This window comes from Clarias gariepinus, chromosome 12 (genome assembly GCF_024256425.1).
Source record: "Clarias gariepinus isolate MV-2021 ecotype Netherlands chromosome 12, CGAR_prim_01v2, whole genome shotgun sequence".
NCBI classification, from domain to species: Eukaryota; Metazoa; Chordata; class Actinopteri; order Siluriformes; family Clariidae; genus Clarias; species Clarias gariepinus.
In genome coordinates, this window is record NC_071111.1 from 15,365,097 (window position 1) to 15,387,718 (window position 22,622).

The following is a 22,622-nucleotide window of genomic DNA, read 5'->3' on the forward strand; positions in this document are numbered from 1 at the left end:
TCCATTGTAGGCACTCTTGGTGGTATACAAGGGTCGGCATGAACACTTTGCTACACAGCCCCATATACATTATGTTCTCACAATAATTGATCATAGCTATAGTAGCCATAGCTTTTCCAGCAGATTGTACTATAGTAGCTCTTTTGTGGGATCAGGGATTAGTCTTTACTTCACACACGCACACATCAATAAGCCCCAGGTGTCCATGATGCTATCACCAGTTGATAAGTTGTTTTTTGTCACTCAGATTCAACACAGGGTAATTTTTCCTGCTTGTAACACATCACTTTTCTGACAGGTGCTACTCATTAGAATTAAAGCCCTAAAATTTTAAATTCAAAACTCAAATAAAAAATCAAGTTATTTTATTAAAACAGGATTGTTAAAAAAAAAAATAAAAATAAATAAATAAATAAATAAATTATTTCCTGTTGTGTTCGTGATTGGAACACATGTCATCCGCATGAGTGATGTCTGACTCATCAACAATTTGGCACCACATGTCAGACAGAGAGACTAAACACACTCTATCTGAAGTAGAACAAAATTGTTTAGCCCTTTTTCAAACGATCCCACCACACATCTATCAAAATTTTTACCCTGCTGTGACATCTGGGAATAAATCAAAGTCTCTGAAACACAAGTTCATTTAAACAACAGGGGTGGGCATGCATTCGGCCGATTACTTTTTATAAAGTTCGAGCTGATTTTTTTATTGCAATTAAAAAAGGAAAGTAGCATCAATAGGCTTCCAAAAATGCAGGCTGTGCAGTGAGAGTTATTTCTTGTGTTTGACTCTAGTGGCAACAATGTAGCATATTCTTTTCTTCCCATTCTAGTAGTTAAGGACGATCCTCCTTAAAAAAGAACTTATAAAAACCTTGTTCAAGCCTCAACTTTATTTTATCAGTCTTTTTGTCCAAATTATATTTAAACCGTATCCCATTGTTTTATATTTAAAAGTTGATTATTTTTAACTGGGGTTTAAATATATCCTGTCATATCATGCAATAATTTGAACATACCAATACAAGCATTTTGGAATCCTTTTTTGTTTTAGATGATGTACAGATCAACATTTAAAGGTCAAAATGAGTAACTTTTCAAAAACAAAATTGTAAGAAAACTTACAACATCACCTATGTTTGTGTGAATTTATAGATGTTTTTCTTATTAAGCCATAAGGAGCTCCGTTTGCAGTTTGTGACGAGCCATGTGGAACTGCAAACAGGACTATGGCTTTCTTTTAACAATGGCTTTCGTCTTGTCACTCTTTCATGACATGACATGACTAATAATTTTGTGGACAGATTCTTCCACCTGAGCTGTGGATCTCTGCAGCTCCTTCAGACCATAAACCTCTTGGCTGCTTTTCTGATTAAGCCTCCCCTTGCCCAGCCGGTTTGTTTAGGTGGACGGCCATGTCTTGGTACAGTGTGTTTGCAGTTGTGTCATACTCAATGCTTTCCATTTTTAGATAATAGGTCGATCAGTGCTTTGTGTTTTTTATTACCTAACCCTGCTTTAAACTTCACTTTGTCCCTGATGTGTCTGGTGTATTCCTTGGGCTTCATTATGCTGTTTGTTTACTAACGTTCTCTAACAAACCTCAGAGGGCTTGACAGAACAGCTGTATTTATACTGAGATTAAATTACACACAAGTGGACTCTATTTACTTATTAGGTGACTGCTGAAGGGTATTTGTTCCACTGGATTTTAGTTACGGTATTAAAGTAAAGCACTATTTAGATTTTTCTTTTTAAAAAATTTTGAAAACCATTTAGTATTTGCCTTTCCTATGTGCTACTTTATGTTGGTCTATCAAATAAAATCCCAATAAAAATACTTTTGCTAGGCACTGTAGGTGGGTTTACTTAAATTTTTCCATGTGTTTGCTGGGTTTCCTCCAGGGGTTCTTCTGACAGTTTCAAGACATGCAAATTAGGCTAAGTGGATGAGTTTGTGTATGTGTGTGCTCTGTGATGGGTGTAACCTGGCTTAGGCCTAAGTCTTCTAGGAAAGGCTCTGCAACACTGGCGGCCGGTCCAAATTTTTGGGGGTGGGCGCAAACAAAATTAAAATTAAACTTTGAATAATCGCCTGTATATAGCCATAAGAAGTCCTGGAAAAGCACTTTTCCATCTAACTTTAAGGGGGCGGCGCCCCAGCGTCCTTATTGACCGGCCGCCACTGCTCTGTAACCTTATAAAGGATAAGTGGTATAGAAAATGAATTAATAAATAAATGAATATCAAAAGGACCTAAGAGCATAAAGTAGTGATTAAAAGTCAACTATTAGCTACACAAAATGTAACTATGATCAGGGTTATAATTGTACATAAATACATATTTTATTAATTAAATAATTTAAACGAAATTAATTGAAAGATACTCATGTGAAGTACAAATCCTCTAAAATGATACTTCAACATAATAATAATTGTCTTAACTGCGTTTCACCTCGGACCATAACTCATTGCAGTAATACTCATAACCAGTGACAGTGTGAATAATAATGAACAAGAAAGAAGTCCAGTTTCTGTCCATCCTCCTACATGCGGCCTGAGTGTACAAACCCAGCTGTCCTCAGGGGTACCTTTGAACTCTAAACAGTGAGGCATGCTAACACTGCTAATCTGACATTTCCTCTCCTCCCACACACCCTTCTATCACATACATAGAGGCTCATGCACATGTGTATTCAAGAACACAGAATCCTCAATTGCTTATTGTGCAAGGTATCTTCTTGCCCTGTCATGCAACCGTGGAATAGTGTGTGAGACGACACCATATTTGTGCTGGCATAAGACAGATGTTTGAATGTGTACATTTGTATATGTGTATGCAAGTATAAGCATTGGTCAGTACTACTGGGCTTTGACCATGGCAGAAAGAATTTCCACCAATTTCATGGTTACTCTAACAACAAGTGAATGCAAGCCTAATTAATTAGAGGGAACGGAAGGAACCACCTCGGCTCTTTGCAATATTCCTGAACTCGAGAATGTGAGAAAAGATTCGAGTAGCTGAAGGAAATGAAGAATTACCTTTGCATTAGTGCACAGCTGTACAGCTTAATGCCGGCCCTGTTATATGAGTGGGTGAGAAGGTGAAACCTCACCACAGGGATAATGTGAACTATTTGCACTTTTTTATGGTACTACAATATTCACTATTCATAAATATTTTATGTTTCATATTTTCATGTTATTCAGTTCAGGGGTCAATAAGATTCTGGAGGCTGTTCAGAATTCCCGCTGAGCCTTTTATTCATGGAACATAAAGATCATATGGGACATGTTTCACAGATCATGAAAAATTTTTTACTTTGTGCTACATTTTATGACAGCAAGTGACTTCTGATCTAAGAATTTATGTATTTAATATCGAAAATAGAGAATTATTGTAAAGCATATGGCTCAGAACAGAAGCAACCAAACATGAACTGATAGGAAAGGTACTGTATGTAGTAAAGGAAGTAAGAGACAGAAGTTCAAGTTAGACTCATCAACAGTTCTTGCAGTCAAAGAGGTTAAGGAGTAGCTTGTACTTTCCCTGCAATTGTAAACCAAGATATTTTTGCCGTGAGTCGGTAGTTTCCAAAAGGTTTTCAAGGTTGAATCTTTTTCCTAACATTCCAGATTCACTCCTCCATGTTTCAAGATCTGTTTTTGAAACCATGTACAAGGGTCCTGTTGATGTTTAATATGCCGTATAATCTGAAAGATCTAAACAAATGTCTAAACAGGGTTCTGTGTGCTGTTCTTGGATAGGTGACATCCAGCTTTGCCCTTCTGCAACAGGAGATAAATTAGCCTCCAGGGAAATCAGGCATGGAATACACAGAAGCTGCTCGGCCCTCTGCCAGTCCCAGAAGAATCTCCTGCCCAGTCGTTCAGTACACAGACCGTCCCCCGTGATCTCCTGGGAAAACTGTATCCAACATTTTCTCCCAAGCACACAGTGATGCATATATATACATCCATCAGAAACGACACTGGCAGCCTATTTCGGGTTTTCAGTGAGACGATGCACGATCCTGAGGACTGCTTGACTCGTGTCTACGTGCTGATCTCCAGCAATCCATCATTAACCATTTTAAGAAAAACATTCGTGTTTAATCACCAGCTATGTCCTTGAGTCTGAAAGTTATGGATGTGGAATGTTCTGATGTATGGCATGAAATTCCCCTTATTATCTTTCATTTAAATGATTAAAATGATTGCATTAATTGACATGACATACTGTGTTCCCATACACTGCAGGACAATTCATTTTTCATATCGTTTCATGTTTTACTGTGTATACTTTATCAACATTATTACATACACTTTAATGTCCAAATTGACCATCATTTAAAAAAATTAAAATGATAATAAGACCAAATAGAGAGAAATGTAAAAACAAAACTGGGGCTCAAACTGATAGGGGAATATGGCTGCAAATCTAAATAAAGAGTGCAAATTCAATGGCAAATAAAAACATTGGAATATCTGTCATGTTTTGTCTTGACATGGAGAATTACTTTGATTACTGAGACCAGGTTTGGAATTTCAACTTAAATCTTAGGCAGGTTTTAACAGACAAGTGCCTGGAAGAAAAATGTCATTAGAACAGCAGCGTCCCCCAGTGGTGTACTAATAACAGTACAACTTCACTCTTAAAAGCATTGTTGCCCATAGCCATAATTCCTGGAAATAAAACGCAAATGTAAAAAAGAAATAAATGGATTGTGTGATAATTAGAGCATGAAGGATTGGTTTTTCTCCGACAGTCCAAAGATTAGCTAATTGGCTTTGGTTGTGTGTGTGTGTGCCCTGTGATGGATTGGCACCCTGTCCAGGGTGTACTCTGCCTTCTGAGATAGGCTCCAAGCCCATCGTGTCCCTGTACACAAAATAACACAGTATATATGATGAGTGAGTGTGTAATTCACTCATCTTTAGCAATCACTTTTTCCTGTTGAAGTAGATTCTGAATGGGACTGCAGTACATCCCAAAGCCCAACACATTCATACACCCATTCATAATTTTAATCTTTTGGCCTTTATGGGCTCACATAAACATGGTTAAAACAGACAGTATTAAAACAGTAGTTAAAACAGTTATGCAGACAGTAACCCAAGCTCAGAATGGCTATTGTATCACATTTCTTACTGTTTTCTGAAAAAAAAAAAAGAAAAAAAAAACAGACATGAACCCTTAGGTCTTTTCTATACAAGTGTATAATTTTTATTGGCGTAAAGTTGTGAAGTTGTGTTCAATGAAACTAAATCAAACATGAAAGGAAATATTCCATGATCCATTAATTATCTGTTTGTGTTGTCCAATATAAGAGGTTTCACTGTCTAGTTCAAAACATTTAAAGCATAAGCTATAAAATGAAAATCAAACAGTTATTTCTGTCCAAGGTAAGTAAACTAATTAAAAAAAAAAAAAAGAAAGAAAAGAAAAAAAGTGAGTAATGGCCTAACCCAACTAATGAAGTGACGGGGGAAAAAACATACACAGACAAATGCGATAAATTCCAAGAGAAAAAGTGCCAGAAAGATTGGAAAGATAGGAAAACAAAATCAAAATGAGTAAGTGTAAGCAAGGACTTCTGTCCAGATTGCCATTTAACCAGTAAATAAATAGGCTGTATTTGATTATTTTTTAAATATTATTATTTGATGATCATATATCTCTGTGACAAATACAGTCATATCTAATACATTTATGGCAAAACCCAAAGGTCAGACATGCACCATAAATATTGAACACGTCTTCACATTCTCCAGCAATGAGAAATGCTAGAAAATAATAATCAGTTTGTCCCTTTTTGTGCAATACAAAAATCGATGAAATAAAAAGTTCAACGCATTTAGGATAAACTTTATTAGCTAGGAATTATTTCATTTTTATTTACATCTCTACCACGTATAATATCTTAGTGGCTTCTGTGCTGTATACTGTCGTACCTTCTATGCATACTGAAAGAGCAAGCTATTCTGCATATTCAGAACTGTAAAGTAAAGCTGCTGATCATCGCCGCCTGGTGGACGCGGCAACGCCGGTACCCATTCGGTTCATGGTTTTGCTCATGTGTGGGAAGTGCACATTGGGTGTTCTGGAGGTTGGGCCGTACAGACCCAGGTTGCGGGCAGCCATGGATTTGCGAGGTACTTTGATGCAGGGGAAAGGAGAGAAGATCTGCTGGGGTTTGGGAAGAATCTCTGGAGTGGAGGCTACAGAGGAACTCTGTTTAACAGAGCAAACTGTGCTCTCTGAGCTGGAAGAGTCAGAACGGGCCGAGCATGGCACTGCTGAGACATATGGTTGTGCATTTGGTTTTGGTTGTGGCTGTGGATTATTTCCCGGCTCTGGCTCTGTAAGGGGAGAAGGTGTTTCTGGATCCTTCATCTCTGAAGGAACTTGTGCTGATGAATCCAGGTCTAGAGTGGAGAGCTGCTCTTCAATCTCCTTTATCTCCTCACTGCAGCCAGAATCCTGAAGCTGAAGCTTTGTGTCTCCTTCCTCTCCAACTCCTTGCAGCGGCTTCTGCAATGGCACATCATCTTTCTCCTGACTTTCAGAGTTTTTCACATCTTCCCTCTCCTTTTCTTGATCTTCTTCCTCTTTCATCTTCTCCTCTCCCTCTTCCATCTTTGTTTTGAGCTCAGAGATAGTGTGGTCCTCAATTTCCACAGGGTCATCAAAGCCCAGCTGGGCCCGAGCACGTGCCAGGTTTCTGCGATGGGCACAAACATGAGCACGCCAGGGGGACTGAAAACTGTGATCATCGGTGGGAGTGGACTGGCCTTGGGGAAGTGGCCCTGTAAGGCCCTGGGCCACGCCATTTCTGCAAGGATGCTGAGCAGCTATAGCCTTCTTTCCCAGGAGAAGATGATTGACCACAGGTGAAGAGTTGATTTGGGAGGAAAAGATGCTGGTCGCTGGACATTTATCTACAACAAATCAAAATATACACAGATGACAATCAGTACTACAGTTATTGCCCTAATTCAATGCAGTTCCACTGGCCAAATCAACACAGCCAATTGAAATTAGAGATTAGAAGAATTGATTCAGTTGCATGGTTCATAGAAAAGAAGGTGCACCAAATAAACAAATACTCAAATTTATGAAAATGTATGCAAAATGGGAAAAATGAAAAACCATTGCAGGAATTAATAAAACACCCAAATTAAGCAAGTAGCCTTTATTTTATCAACCTTAATCCAAGCACTCTACACCAGACCACCAAAATAATCAATAAATTACTATAGCAGCCCCTCTACCACAATAGTCCCAATACAAAAGCCCCTTTAGTCAGTACCGGTGTCACGGTTCGGCCCTTTACTGGGCAGATGAGGAGCAACAGGTTCAGCTTCCACTGGCAATCCTGAGAAGAACATGTAATTATCCTGAGAAGTATCTTGGGAATATGTTTGTCTTTCTCTAGACTGATGGACTGTAAATACACTCAAATACATGGTGTAATGAAGAAATTCTGACCTGCATATTTGAATAAATTACGTTAGTTTTATAATGTTTAAACGCCATTTTACTCATGAGTACTTGAACCCGAGTCTAAAATGAAAGCTGTCTTTTGTCTTATCTTACTTTGACTTGGTTTGATTAATTACCCGAGTGAATGTAGAGAAAGTTGGCCTGCTGTTGCTGCCGTCTCTTGATGCGGTAGTACTGCTTAGTGAGAGCTCTGATGTCCGTGCTCATGCGCTCCATCATCATGCTGTTGATGGTGGCGTGGTGCTCCGCCCGGCCAGCCGCTACAGCCCCGGGGCTCAGCTCGGCCATGCTGCTGCAGGGAGAACTCTGCTCAAATCGCTGTTCTGGAAGGAGGTTAACAGATGGACACAAAAGAAAGTCACATTTTCAGATCAATTCATGCACTGCTATTCGAAGCTCAGCAACGCTAAACAATCCTATACATACAAATCCTGTAGTTAAGTCTAAGCACGGGATCCTCCACATAACACTGTTACAGTTTCATGCATGATAGTCACTCAATTTTTTTCCATGTCAAAAAGTGACGTTTGGGTTTATAATGACCATGGATGCAGCATTCATATTATATATATATATATATATATATACACATACATATACATACACACACACACACACACACACACACACACATTGCACATACTGTATATTATATATGGAAATACTGAATTATTAATACTGTTGGTATTAATACACTACTGATTTACTGTACAAGATCCTTTCCTTACTATATTTACAGTTTTGCATGAACTGTGTGTGTGTGTGGGGGGGGGGGGGTAAGATTCAGCATAGAAGTGTAAAAGAGTGTATGGTGGATTAGAAGAAAACACTTAATTAGAACTATTAAATGTTGCCGTTTTACCTTTTAAATGCTTTTGGTATCTCTGAATCTCAGGGGCCAGGAGCCCTCCTAACGGTCCCAGGCATCCCAGAGCAGTGACTAAAGAGTCTTCATCATCCATGTCTACATCATCATCACTTTCCCATCCATGGAGCCCCTGGCTACAATTCGGAAAAATTATTTATTCATTATCACAGACAATTTATTCACATAAACAAAGCTTATAATAGCAGAAGACTATTGGGGGAAAAAAATAAATTCAGGTTGATCTTGCTGGTTGGCTTATATCTCAAAAACAAACATTTTAATTATTTTATCTTTCTTAACAAATTCTATTACAGCACATTTAGACACATTTGGTGTACGCCTCCACCATCGTGTGCACATTATAGTACAAATTACAATCCTCTAAGTGATAACACTAACTCAATTACAGAGCAACATGGTGTAATCCAAGCAGGCTTTCTCAGGTTACACACCTGCCACTGGCTTTGACCGGAGCAGGAAATGGAGTGATATTGTAAGTGTACTTCTCCCTTAGCTCAGCCAGCTGGGGAAAAGGGAAGGTGGCCATAGAGTATACCGTCTGTTTAAAAAGCACACACACACACACACACACACATTTGAAAAGTGGTATTCTCAAAGTGCCAGATAAACACCATTATCACCCACAGAACTGTGACTCGACCAGATGTTCCTTTCCCCACATGGTTAACAAAATGTACTTATTACAAAGACTGTAATCATCGCACACAGTTATCCTGCCTTGCACTTTAGCTTTGCCAAAATACATCCAAGCTAACCTGATGGCAGTAAAAAGTGCAGGGGTTGCACAAGTAATATTTTAGCATTCTGTGTATTATTAAAAATGACATCACTACAGTATGATACTGACGATAAAATAAATGGTTAAAATATTTCTTGATTTGTTTTAATTTGACTTTTTAACTATGCCGGGTTATTTATCCCAAATTTGTTATGTAAATGCAGATCATTCTCTTTGATGTTTCTCTTTGATGAGCCTTTGATGTTACCAGGTACGCCTTTTCAATAATGTACCTCAGATGTGTAGCTGACCTCTGGGTCTTGGCTGTAATCTCACCTGCATGAGTTCATTGGAGTCGATCAAGTTGTCCTCCAGCATATCTTGAGTCAGACAGCCCATAGTGCTGTAGAACTCATCCGCAGTCTGACACTCTTCAATCCTCCTGAGAGACAGACACATACGTCACATCGTGAAAAAGAAATGTGGTCCTCACAGATCACCACAGAGTACAAGTAAACATGAAAAACCTGGCTATTTACAACTTTAAAGCCAACATTTCTTTCAACCACAAGTTGCATAATGAGATTAAAAACGAATTTGGTTAACTCACTCTGCCAGTTTGGCCCAAATGGCTAAAGCAACCCGTAGCAGCACTTCTGATCCCTCAAAGAAAACCGAGTCCCAGATCTTCAGCACGGTGTGGTGAGGCAGGCAGGTGGCAAACATGGTAAGAAACCACTGCATGGTGAACACGTTGGTGAGTGGAGGCTCATAGCTTCCTGCAGCAACATGGCATACATCATGAACATCCATCAATGCCTGGGTAACTAGCATAACAAAATATGTTAATTTGTAATTAAGCCTGAAGGTGCATTCAGAGCATCATTTCCTCATTATCATGACCATAGTTAATAAAATAACTGATTTCATATTTTGCACATTTTTTTTTTCATTTTCACATTATTATGAAATTATTTCTACACAGTAAGGGGTTATAATACTACAAAGGTGTCCCTCACCTCCTCCTGTCCGATTGGCTATTTTCTGTAAGTGATGAAGGTGCTGAGAGAGCTCTGGAAGTTTAAGCCTGAGTAGATCCCTGAAGACAGCCATGTCCACAGACAGAGCACGCAAGTTGTTGGCAAAGTAGCTCTCAGGAAGCACTTTGTCAATTAGATAAATCATCACCTGAAAGAGCACAAAATGAACGACTTTATAATCATGTCAAATTCAGGGCCATGTAAACAGCAACTAAACAGATGAATGAATTAATTGAATAAAGCAACAGCTCTTTAAAAGTTCAGTGGCAATAACAAGTTTATCATCATGGGAAAAAAAACTTACTGTATATATGTATGAGATAAAATCTCCAGAATAAACTTATTTAAATGGGTTTTAAGCAAAGCGGTCAGAATGTCAAACACCTTCTTTTTAATATATGTAAGGCAGTGGTGTTGCAGAACCTACATAGAGAATGATATACCAAACGTCTACAAACGTCTTCTGTTCATGTGTACACTCAACAATTTTTTAAGAGTTAGGGGGTGATAACTGCAAACACCGTGAGTTCCGTGCTTTTAAGATTAGATACAACGCATAATCTTAATTTAAACATTAACGTGATTAAAGGTGTAAACTTTCTACTGCACCAAGCCAATCAACATCCGTTTGTGAATTTTAAGTAATTTTCAGTTAGTAGGTTTCCTAATGAGAGCTTCTTTATTTAATGCTTATTATTTAAGCAATGTGAGACAATTTAGGGCAAACCTTTAGCGCATCGCCTTCGTTGCCCTCTGTGACCTCAAGGATGAGAGCAGCCAGCACATTGAAGCCCTGGCAGTATCCAACAGTCTTGTTCCAGCGGGCATAAGCCAGCAGCACCCGCTTCAGTACCACACGGTCCTGCTCGGCCTCCTGGCCGCAGTAGGAACTGCAGCCGGTTCTGTGAAGGTCCTGAAGGAGATACCGTAAACACTCGATAATTAATCTGAGCACATGGGAATAGCTGCAATGTCATTGTGTTGACACATGGGCATATTTACTTTATATGCTATAGTGGAAAGTTAACATGATACAGTAGCATCTTCAGAAGAACAAGAAAATACACACCAAGATATGAAATAGAGCACAGAGAATGAGTAAGGACTTTGCCCTATCATGAACTACAAGGGTATGATGATTCATGGAGTCCTTGCTGGCAGAGGTGGGAAGGAGTACACAAATGGCACCTTTGTTCCATTATGCACTTAGAGCTGACGTGTTACACAGAACAAACATCCCGCTAGGCCATCTGACATTTAATCAGAGAGATCGCAAATTCTAACATTAAATATCTCTGGCAACGTGCTTTTAGCTGCCTGTGTGTCTGTTTAAATGTCAGACAGTTAGCATCGTCTCATATTACTGACATCAATTAATGCCCTCACAAGCCAACGATATATGCTTTTAAGACACATTTCCTATTGGAAATCATATTTATATATAGTAGAGTTGAAGAACTTCCTTTCAAGTGTAGTGTTGGTCTATCTGAACAAACAATAACTAATAAGATCGTCATAAACCATAGTAATGCATACAGCTGGGACATTGACTCATCATCATATAATATGATTAACATTTATTATTCTTTATACATGCCACATTCTGAATCTTAAATCAGATGAGTTATGTTTTACTTAATCAAAACAACACCCACACCAATTTAAATGATATTTCTGGGGTGCATAATAAATGAAATGTGACAATTTCTAAAAACATGAAGGGTTCATTTTGCAAATGAACCCTTCATATATTATCCATACTTTCACTATCTGGATCCCCAGGGAGTCATCATCTGGATTGCTGCGGTCATTGAACGCAAATCTCATGGTCTTCTCCCAGTCTATAGAGATGCTGCGTAGGTACTGATCCGCTAATGTTAACCATACCTTAATAAATAAATAAAAATAAAAAAAGATATTATTAAAAAGCAAGTCCTCTACAATCAGGTTCAATAGTTTTTTTTTTTTTAAAGGTTAACAGAGCAGCACAATTTTCTAAGATTGTATCAATCTCAGGTTAAAAAAATTTTAATGATTATGTGTACTTTCTGATATACCTTTTAGATTATTAATGCACAAGTACAAATGTTCTTTGAAAAAGTTTATAAATACAAACATAAATTTTTTTAAAATTGTGTTCTGCATAAATGTTTGAAATGTGCTAAAACCTGTACTTCAACTACAAACATCTGTGTTTATGTATGTTTTAAGTAAATGGGTACATTTTATTAGTACCTTTCTTATAAATTTCCTGCTGCAAGACAAATTTGTTAACCTTTCTAACTGATAGTTAATCTCAAACACAGATCAACAAAACCTCTTCAATTTACTTATAACAGCACAGCTCATGCAAGATCAAGACATACCCTCTTCCTCCACTCTTTGGGAATTCCAGTTGGAAGCCTGGCCACAGCCTTGAGAGCATCATACCACTACCAAACACAGAATACCAAACACTAAAAGTAGAATATATGCTAAATACCTAATAGATATATGAATTTGATGTAGTGTCTGTCTAAAAACATTTACAGAAACAGGCAAAAAAACAAACCACACAGATATACAGCACAAACTGAACTCCCTTACCTGTTGAAAGCCATTTTTGCCAAGAGATGGCTCTAGCGTAAACTTCAACCTGGTATCTACCCCTGTAGAAAACAAAGATTACCATAAACTTATTAAAAATGTATTAAAAGGTGTAGTGAAATAGACAAGAAAACATTACAACAGAAAATGGAACTTGTTTTATATGGAGTGACTGTGGATAAGGTTTACAAAAACACAAACTTTCAATTAGATCCTTTTGAGTGGTACATTTTTTCCTATCATATAACTAAAGCAAAGAAAACCAAAATCAACAAACTAAAATATTTATACAAATCCACTCCAAGAGAGAAAATCTGAGATAATGACCATGTTGTTGTTTCTGTACAAAAAGTCAGATTTTCCACAAATCTTACCTTCCATTAAAGCACCCAGATAAATTACACACCCAAGGATCTGATCCTGGAGTGCACTGTTATTAAATTATTAAATGATGAAGAAACAAAAAGATATTCATCATTCATTCGTCACAAAAAGCTCAGATTGAAGCCCATGTTAGATAGCAACACGACTTTGAACTGGACGACTGATGAATGAAGATGTGGCAATGTACGTTTTAGTTAACAAACCACTAAGTAAATATTATCACTATCAGACACCTGTAACAAAACCACACACTAGACCTTACTGCATAGCAGTCTATCCTACTAACTACTAACTTACTGCATGCCATCTGACATGAAACAAATACAAGAACCCGACTATAGACTCGTTACAATATAACGTTTAAGCTGTAGGGAAACCCGGAAGTGACGAGAGAAACGGTAATGGCTGCTGTCCGGTTCACTGTGGTGCTGAAATGTCAATCCTCCTCCCCGTTTGGTTAAAAATAACGCCATGTTTGTGATTCAATCCGCATAACGTCACATTCTTTGATATTTTTTAATTATATTCAAAGTTTTCTTAACCTTAATAAAGAACGCTCGTTAAAATCAATAAGCGGCCGCTGCTAACTCGATCATAAGCAGAGGAGGAAAATTTAAAAAGCTTGTATCGCACATTATACCGCATTATGTTCTAAAGACACGACGCTTTTGTCTTTTATTTGTCTTTTACCTTCTTCCGTCTCCGCCATGCTCTCCTGCTACACGATAAGGGACACCAAACAGCGACAATTTATTTACATTTCGACCATCTTTCTGTCCTCAGTCCTGGTTACAGTGGGATTAACATTAGCCGACACGATTATCTCCTCTGAACACTCCCTCTCCCCCCTCCAGGGCAAATAAACCGGTCATCGAAATACTACTAAATACTTTTTTTTTTTCAAACGCCTTATTTGTAGCAGTTTTTTTGCCACTGCAAAGCATTTATGGCTAAAGATGGAGGTTTCTCAGAAACATGATAAAGTAAGGTTTTTGTCATTATTATTTTTACATAAAAAGAGAACAAAAAGAAACTGGTGAGGTGGAAACTTTTTAACCTGTAAACAACCGTTTCTGCTACTTTTACATGAGTAAGTAACAGGAAGTAACGTGGCGTGGGGACATTCGGTAACATGAATAGCCTACATGTAACAAACGTTTAAAAAGTAAGACGCGTCGGGCATTAATGAAATAAAAAAATAATCACAAACCGCTGTTGGGGAATGGGAATAAAACACTTTGGGAAATAATGTCACTGAAAAGTAATCAAGTTCGGGGTGATAACAGGGCATTTGGTTAATTCCTGTTAAACATAAGAATTTATTTAGTGCTTAAAACTAATCTTTTAAAGCATGAATAACAGAAGTTTAGAGGAGTTGGCAGTTTATTAAGGCGTGATTAGGCCAGGGGCTTGTTAAAATGTAGACCAATGACGAACACAAACTTGCTTGTCCCATGAAAAAAACTAAAGATGCAACTTTTAAACAACAAACTGGTCTAAGCCGATACGACGTCTAATACCACCACTACTACTACTACTAATAATAATAATAATAATATAATCATAATCATTAGCAATAGTAGTAGTGATAGCAGTGGGGGTGATGAAGATGATCACCACCACTACTAATAATGATGATGAAGGTCATCACCATCATCAGTAGTAATATTAGAAGTGGTGATGTAGTGATCGCCATCATCATTATGATGTACTCTAAAGCATGCTAGTGACCTGGCTCGAGTGTGCAGAGGAGGCGCGGGGCGCTGCGGGAAATGCCGTTGCGTTTCTTCAGCACATTGCTGATGATGCCTCCGACTCCACTGCAGGAGTTCTGCTGCTGCCGCTTCAAACAGACCCTCGACCTCTTCGAGGCGACCAGCCTATCCTGCTTCATTGACAGAGATGAAAATATTCACTAACCAAAAAAAAAAAAAAAAAAAACACCCCCAACGTTTGTCAGGCGCCTTTTCCAGCCCTTTTGATATCTTTTGTTTCTCATAAGATCAGAGATGTTCACGAAGCCGCTGCGTAATGGAGGATGGCGAGCTGATCAATCCGTCCATCCATCCATCCGGTTACATCTCAGCGTCCGTCCTTCACGCTGTCCGTTCAAACACCCGATCATCACTTATCCTCAATCATTGATTAGATCCTTCCGAGTTCACAAAGTCAGGAAATTCTCCAGAATGCGAAACGTAGGTTCGGTTTTCCACCCGAGGCCGCGCGATGATTTGCGAGTAAGGTGCTTTGGCGGCGGCCACGCGCATGGGATGTGGTGCGCGTTCACGCACTCGACGCATGGGAGGAGGCAGAATGAGTTAAAAATAGCGCCGTGTTCAGAGGAGGCCGTGCACAAAAAGGTAATCATACACAGCAGAGCAGGAGATAAGTAAGCACGAAGCAAGAATTTACATTTATATTTAATCAACTGACATAAAATCAAAATCTTCTGTAAGATAATTTTAGTATAAAGACTTCTGCTCTAGATTTATTCAAGATGTGCATCAGAATGGTTATGAACTTATAATAACCAAAGCTGTTTATTTTTATATATATATATATATATATATATATATATATATATATATATATATATATAAAGCTGTTTATTTATATATATATATATATATATATATATATATATATATATATATATATATATATATATATATTATATATATATATATATATAAAGCTGTTTATTTATATACATATATACATTTATATACATATATAAACTATATATATTATATATATATATATATATATATATATATATATATATATATATATATATATATAAAGCTGTTTATTTATATATATATATAAAGCTGTTTATTTAATGCAGGACTACCAATTATTTGGATGACATCCTCCAGTGTACTTATTATAAGTTGTTCACTTTAAGCTGTTCTTCACTTTAAACACAATCACACCTAGGAGGGATTTAGCACATACAAACCAGAGAACTCACAAGACATTGGAATAGCAAAACAAAAAGACAGGTGATAACCTGCACTAAACCAAAACCAGGGACACTGGGGCTGTGAGGTAGCAGCTCTACCCACTGTGCCTCCCAAAATAAAAATAAAAACAGTTAATAAAATGATGTACACACATCAGTCTATTACATGCATCCTTGGCTTTCATAAGAATAACACATTCCAACAAGTCACACATCGCTAGATAAACTCTACAGAAGAGTGACAAAATTAGAGGTAAAACGAATGGTCTTGTAGGGCTGTGTAAGGCATGCTTTGCCAGAATTAATAGAATTTTTTTCACCCACCATTTTCTTCCACCGTTTATTGTTTTTCTTACTACTTTTATTTTTAACAGAAAAAAGACAAGTTATTATTTACTCAACCTGTTATTTAGACATAGGTATAAGCAAACAAATTTAATACTCATGCATAGTTATACTCTACCTGATTGGTTCTCATGCTGCATGTAGATAAAATGAAGGGGGGAAAAATCAAGTAAACAATTTAGCATCAACTAATATATTAACCTATTCATCTTTTTTAATAGATCTAAACATGACACACCACAGCTGTTTGTATAAATCTCAGGTAATTGAACATGGCTTTCTTTCCCTTGATACATAAACACCAGTTTAATACAGTACCTAATTTACGGAATGTAATTGTTTTTATTTACCTAGCAGCAATTAAATACTAAATTTGGGTTGTAACTATACAAATGAACACCATCCATCCAGTTATGATTAATTATTCCGCTTCATGTTAATTTCTTGCTCGTTCATGCAAATGCAAAATGTCCCTATGTTTTAAAGTTTAGTGCGAAAGTCTAAGGTGCTAACATGATTACAGATTTAAATAGGTCATGCAGGATTTTATAAAGATTAATGATAATAATAATTATAATTATTATCATTATTATAATTACTACATTTATAAGGAGGGTATACTAAAGCAAAAGCATGCAAAATGATGCATAACAAAAAGATTTAAAGAAAATGTTCTCAAAACTAAATGTAAAGCACACGTGTGAATATAAGCAACAGTCAGTTTTACCCCTAACTTCCTCTCACTACTTACAGTTCTACTGAGCCCCATAAGGCATAAAAGATGATGGATATAAACAAAGCACATGGGATAGAAAGTAATGGATGCAAGAGGAAAAAATACAAGAGAGGCATAACAGGAGAGAAAAAAAAATACATGTGGGGGGGTTAAAGACAAAAATATATAGGGTTGTGGTGGAGGGGCCTGGAGCCTATCCCAGGAGACTTACAGTAGGGCACAAGGCATGTTACACCCTTGACAGGGTGCCAATTCTTTGCAGGCCATATACATAAACAGACTTACATACTGTATAGTGCACAATTTTGTGAACACCAGTTAGCTTAAGCTGCCTGACTTTGTGGGAGGAAACCGGAGTACCAGGAGAAAAGCCACAAAGCACAGGGAGAACATGCAAAATCCATGCACACAGAGGCAGGAATCAAACAGTTTAAATTTAATAGACCAGGAAATACAGGAGTCAACCTGGAAATTGTAAGATCTCACAAAATTTTTGCAAGATCATCTTTAAGCTCGTTGGTGGAATGCGTTTGCAGGAAACATAAAAAGGCCTCATGAATGGAACACTGATTGGACTGCAGGACGAAAAAAAAGGAATTTATTATTTAAAGTTAAACTGAATCTAACTGAATTTGCAAATTATGAACACACACTGGCTGGTCAAAAAAACATCACTCTGGAATAAAGTCAGTCAGGAAATCAAATAAACCACATTGCTTTTTCCATTGCCCTTAAATCCAATCTTTATGACCCCAAACAAAATAAAACCACTTATTGATTAAGCTGAAAATGGGAAAAACAATTAGCTTTATTAAGAAGTGTTTTTTTTTTTTGTTGTTGTTGTTCACTGCTTTTTATTTCTAAGCCTGTGTTGCTTAGTCCCGGTTTCTTTAGCTATTCAATTTGAGAAATGTTCAATGGAGATTGCTTATAATAATAACTCTTTGTGGTCAGGAAGTTGGAAGTACATTTCCTCCAAGGCCTTGGTATAATATGACAGGATGTTTCTTCTCCTTGTGCCACATGGAGACCTGTGACCCTGACTGCCTAAACATTAAAGCATGTTTCATGTTAACATTTGCAAGTTCTGCACTTACTGATATAGTCCATTCTTACAACTCACCCGATTCATTTAATCAGCTAACCAACCTACCAGAACTGAGGTAAACCAAGTGAGTTAGAAGATGATATAGTACTGTAGTGTCCGTGTCAGGGCTACTCCAGGGTCTGGACTGAGAAACACTGGGCTACATCAAATGACTAGCAGAGAGGAATGTGTATTTAGTGTATTGTCAAATGCACAACCCATCATGCACCATGTTGAAACTCTCATGAAGACCACCCCAGGAACACTAGACCAAAACTTACATCTGTTGCAGAGGAGCTCATTTCGTGTTACAGTCTCAAAAAAAATCACCAATTAACAAACAGCACCTCAGATTAGAGCTTTAATGCGGCTTTGCAGAGCGTAATTAGCAGTAGTAGTGTACCATTATATAGCATAATAGCTTTATTACAAAGTATTCTATTATACCTGCTTTCAGCTTTTTTTTAGGCTTTTTATAAAATTTATTTGTCTAGGTTTCCACTGAATTTTGAGTAGGCTTTTTTTTGGATTAAACAACCTGGGTTTCAGTTAATAACATAATGGCTAGAATTACTTTAAATCTGAGAATCAGTGCAGGGAATTTGACAAGAGTGTGCCCAAAAACAAGGTAAAACAGGGTGAGGATCTGCTTAAAGGAACAAACTAAATGGAAACAAATGGGAAACACTGTTTATGAATTACTGTACTTCTTTTCGGAGAGACAGCTTGTAGGCAGGCTGTGACAATGTCACATTTCTTCTGCTGCTTCTGATGCAGTCGGTCCTTTCTTTTCAGCTGTCGTACCAGTTTAGCTGACTGAATTCCGATACGATAATTAACCTCCTGAATGATCCACTTCAGCTCCTCTGGATCTGAAAAGAGACGGCACACAAAGCAAGGTCAAACTTGGGACCAAAACCACAATATTTGTCAGATTTGTGTTCGTTCAGAACAAGACAACAAGTGAACAGAACCTATAGAGATCTATTGGAACTAAAAATCTTATACGAGTGAAAGTAATCAAATAATTGTACAGAACCTAGGAAACATCAGAATTATTTAAAAAAACTAAATACATGTTAGCAGCAGTCTATATTCAAGTGACTTCAGGTTAAATATATTATTTTTATAATTATATACATTATATAATATATATTTATTAAGGAAACCATTAAGCATAATTAGGCTGACAGTGCTGTTTACAAGATATGAGATATCTAAGTAGATTTAAACATTTTTAAGTAACTAAGTATGTAAATGTGCTTCTTAAACAAGCAGTTTATTCTGGGCCTATGACTAACTAAAACAGGAAACACCTTCAGATCAACTCCTATTCCTCCAACAGTACGAGGAAACTACACTCGCAGAAAAAGTAGTACCTTCAGAGCCATCCTACAATCCTAACAGCTGTCATAATGTTAAAAAATTCAGGCTTCCTAACATTTTTCTGCTTAGCACCTATCCTGAAATCTCCGTTATTGGGTTTTGTATGTTTACGGGTTCTTGCATACAGGCACATACAAAGAATGGCTAGGTTTGGCCTTTTCTCCATTGGGCATGTTCACTCTTAGAATAAAAGGTTTTTGAAGGATTAATTAGACATTTGGAAGTTCTTACTTTCTGAAATGGTCTCCTTGGAAACGTGTCTAAAATGGAAAGGTAGGGCTTATTCAAAATCTTTAAAGGGGAAAATGCTTTAACGGGCTAGATGAAACCTAATATCGAGAAAACCTAATCAGCACTTGATCTCACTAATGCTTCCGTTGCTCTCTAAGCAAATCCTAATAGCCAGTCTACAGAATTATGTGGAAAGCCTTGGCAGAGGAGAAGAGCTAAGAGCAAGGATGGACTAAATATGAAATGGGATATTTAACAAGCACAGATGGGTGCTATGGTCATGTGTTTATAACTGTTTGGTCACATAGTGCACAACATTAATTAGGTATTTATGGTTAACCCTAAATTGAAAAATGGCTCTGACCTAGAGGAGCTCATTTTAAAATAGATTTAACAGTATAAAAACATACGACCCACCAACTGACCAGTGAGGAACAATTCCCTCAAACTGTGTGTAGTTTTTCATTTTAAAACAGAAAGCACCCACAGCCAGATAAAGTTAATTATTAGTTCAACATTTTAAAACCTTTTAGAAAATAAGAGAGAAAAGTTACAATCTTAAAATGTGAGCTCAACAAACAAAGTCAACTCTGTATGCTCTAGTGTACCTGGCCAACAAAATCTTGGTATGAAAAACATAAAATAAACTGGTTGCCTCATAAATATTCTACACGGAAGCATACAGCAAACCCAGGTAACAAACTGTCGTTAGGCTAATGTTCGGTCAACACTGGCAGGAGGATTTAAAGCTTGCTGAAAGTCTGTTGGCTCTAGTGCTACAATGGGCAAAATTGCACTGTGCAAATGGTACCATCCAACCATGACTAAATGTCAGTTTGTGACCTGTGTCTGTTGTACATAACGCTGTTATGTCCAGCAACATTGGTTTAAAATGATATAAAAGAAGGTACAGCAAAGGCCAAATAAGCTGATGTTATACATTGGTTTGCTACCTGGATTGTGTTGCCTTACCAGAAAGGGTCCGAAATAGCACTTATTTAATAACCTAACGAATGGAGACTGTCTGTGTATCTCTGTGTGTGTGTTTAATATTCAGCAATGTATCACATTTCTTTCATGTGGCAATTTAATTTAGCCTCAACACTAACATAAAAATCAATATTTTTTAAAAACATTTTTTATTTATATGTTTGCATTTGAAGTGGTAAATTGTTGCTGTTCCTCTATAGTCCTGCAGGTGGTGCACTCTAAACTAGTCACACAACACAGCCTCCTGTGTGGTAGGAGCACATTTTCAGCCAAGTTTGTTTAGGGGGAAAAATTTTTTTAATTGATTTAGGATATTTAAAAAATCGTGATCCTTACAACATTGCAATAGAAATCGCATTGGCATTTATCGTGATAATATCGTATCGGCAGATCCCTGTGGATTCCCAAGAAAACTTCTAAAGAACACTTAAAAAAAAAAAAAAACTTTGTCTATGCAATAATGTCTGTCTATCATGCAGAACGATTTCCTTTTGTGCCAGAAACAGACCTTTTTGGGTGAGATAATTCCTCTGGTGTCTCTTAGTGTGCTTTTCTTGTAGTTCCTGCAGAAAGCTGGACGCCGTGTTGCTTCTCCCCAGAAACGCATCTGATCCCGAGGCCTCAGTCGAGCTGTCCAGACTGTCTGCGCTCCTGAGGCCCTTCCCGCTGCTGTACGTGTCATACAGCTCCACCAGGAGACAGTCCACGATGGATGACCGACACAGGGACCTGCTCTCGTCCTCATCAGCCCGTGTCCAGGCTTCATGCCACAGCGGCTCCAGGCACACAGGCGTCACTGCGCCGTCAGAATCCACACAGCTTTTATTGCGCTCTTGTAGCGGCTGTAGGGAATGTGAACGCACACCGTGTGATCCGGGACGGTGTTCCGATGAAACCCCGAGCGAGGCGTCGAAAACTCCGCTTTCATCGTCGGACTCCAGTTCCCCGTCGCATATGTCCACTTCTCTCAGGTCCAGATCAGGAACTTTTACGTCTGACATTTTATTAGGCTAAGCCAAAGTCTGGATAGTTTTCTTTCTCTTTATCTCTCTCTCTCTATATATATTCAACTCACAAGTATGAACCGCAAACACGTGAGCAAACGGAGATGTTATTTTAATTAGTCTGAGAGAGAGAAGGAGCCGGAGTGAGTTCCGGGTGTGAGCGCTTGCTGGAGCTGTGTGATATCTCTCCAGAGCTCCGGTTTCCTTCCTGAAAAGCGGATTGTTGCACTCCTACAGGAGTCAGTGTAGTCCTGCCTATTTCCAAACTTTTCTCCCCCACACGAGTTTCTCAGCGGCAGGTGCACACGGCGGCACGGAACTGCAGTACAGGTGCACCGGGCACGACACGCGCAACAACTTTAGCCTATCTGTAGCCGTGTAAAAGCAGAAACACGTAAACACATGTAGAAAATCTGGATAAATTATTACCAGAAGGCTATGTTAAATAAATCATATAATAAGAAAAAAGTGTATATTTAATGTAGTGTTTGTCTATTTATTATTAAAAAAATCCTTATGTTTATGTTAAAAATTGACTAAACTCCAGTTTAAACTTTGGGTTTCCAAACATTTTTTTATTCGTTTCGTTTCCAGCTGAACCCTTTCATTTTTAATTATGTGCCTTATATTTAGTAGACCCCCATGATATTTTAAGTGAAACTTTTGTAAAAAAATAAATAAATAAATAATAATAAAAATAAACAATTGCTTATTAAAGCACTATCACTATTGCCGTGCGTTTATTTTC

The 22,622-nt window shown here is 37.7% G+C and overlaps 1 protein-coding gene across 1 annotated transcript; it reads right to left on the reverse strand.

Annotated features, from left to right (window-relative positions):
* Positions 1-5,208: 5,208 nt before the first annotated feature.
* tbc1d30 (TBC1 domain family, member 30) lies at positions 5,209-22,276 on the reverse strand. Its single transcript, XM_053508525.1, has 14 exons — positions 21,379-22,276; positions 18,971-19,135; positions 12,747-12,808; positions 12,527-12,592; positions 11,922-12,047; positions 10,888-11,073; positions 10,140-10,308; positions 9,731-9,899; positions 9,457-9,562; positions 8,834-8,940; positions 8,376-8,515; positions 7,630-7,836; positions 7,320-7,385; positions 5,209-6,948 (listed from the first exon to the last, which is right to left on the reverse strand). The coding sequence occupies exons 1-14, from the start codon at positions 21,869-21,871 to the stop codon at positions 6,026-6,028; spliced, it is 2,985 nt and encodes a 994-aa protein (XP_053364500.1). The 5' UTR covers positions 21,872-22,276; the 3' UTR covers positions 5,209-6,025.
* Between the last annotated feature and the right edge of the window lie 346 nt (positions 22,277-22,622).

Excerpts from the sequence above, each read along its gene's own strand:
- tbc1d30 (XM_053508525.1), bottom strand. The coding sequence starts at position 21,871 with ATGTCAGACGTAAAAGTTCCTGATCTGGACCTGAGAGAAGTGGACATA. Across the intron at positions 19,136-21,378 it reads GAATTATCTCACCCAAAAAG|ATCCAGAGGAGCTGAAGTGG; the intron begins GTCTGTTTCTGG and ends GTCTCTTTTCAG. Across the intron at positions 12,593-12,746 it reads GCAAAAATGGCTTTCAACAG|TGGTATGATGCTCTCAAGGC; the intron begins GTAAGGGAGTTC and ends TGTGTTTGGTAG.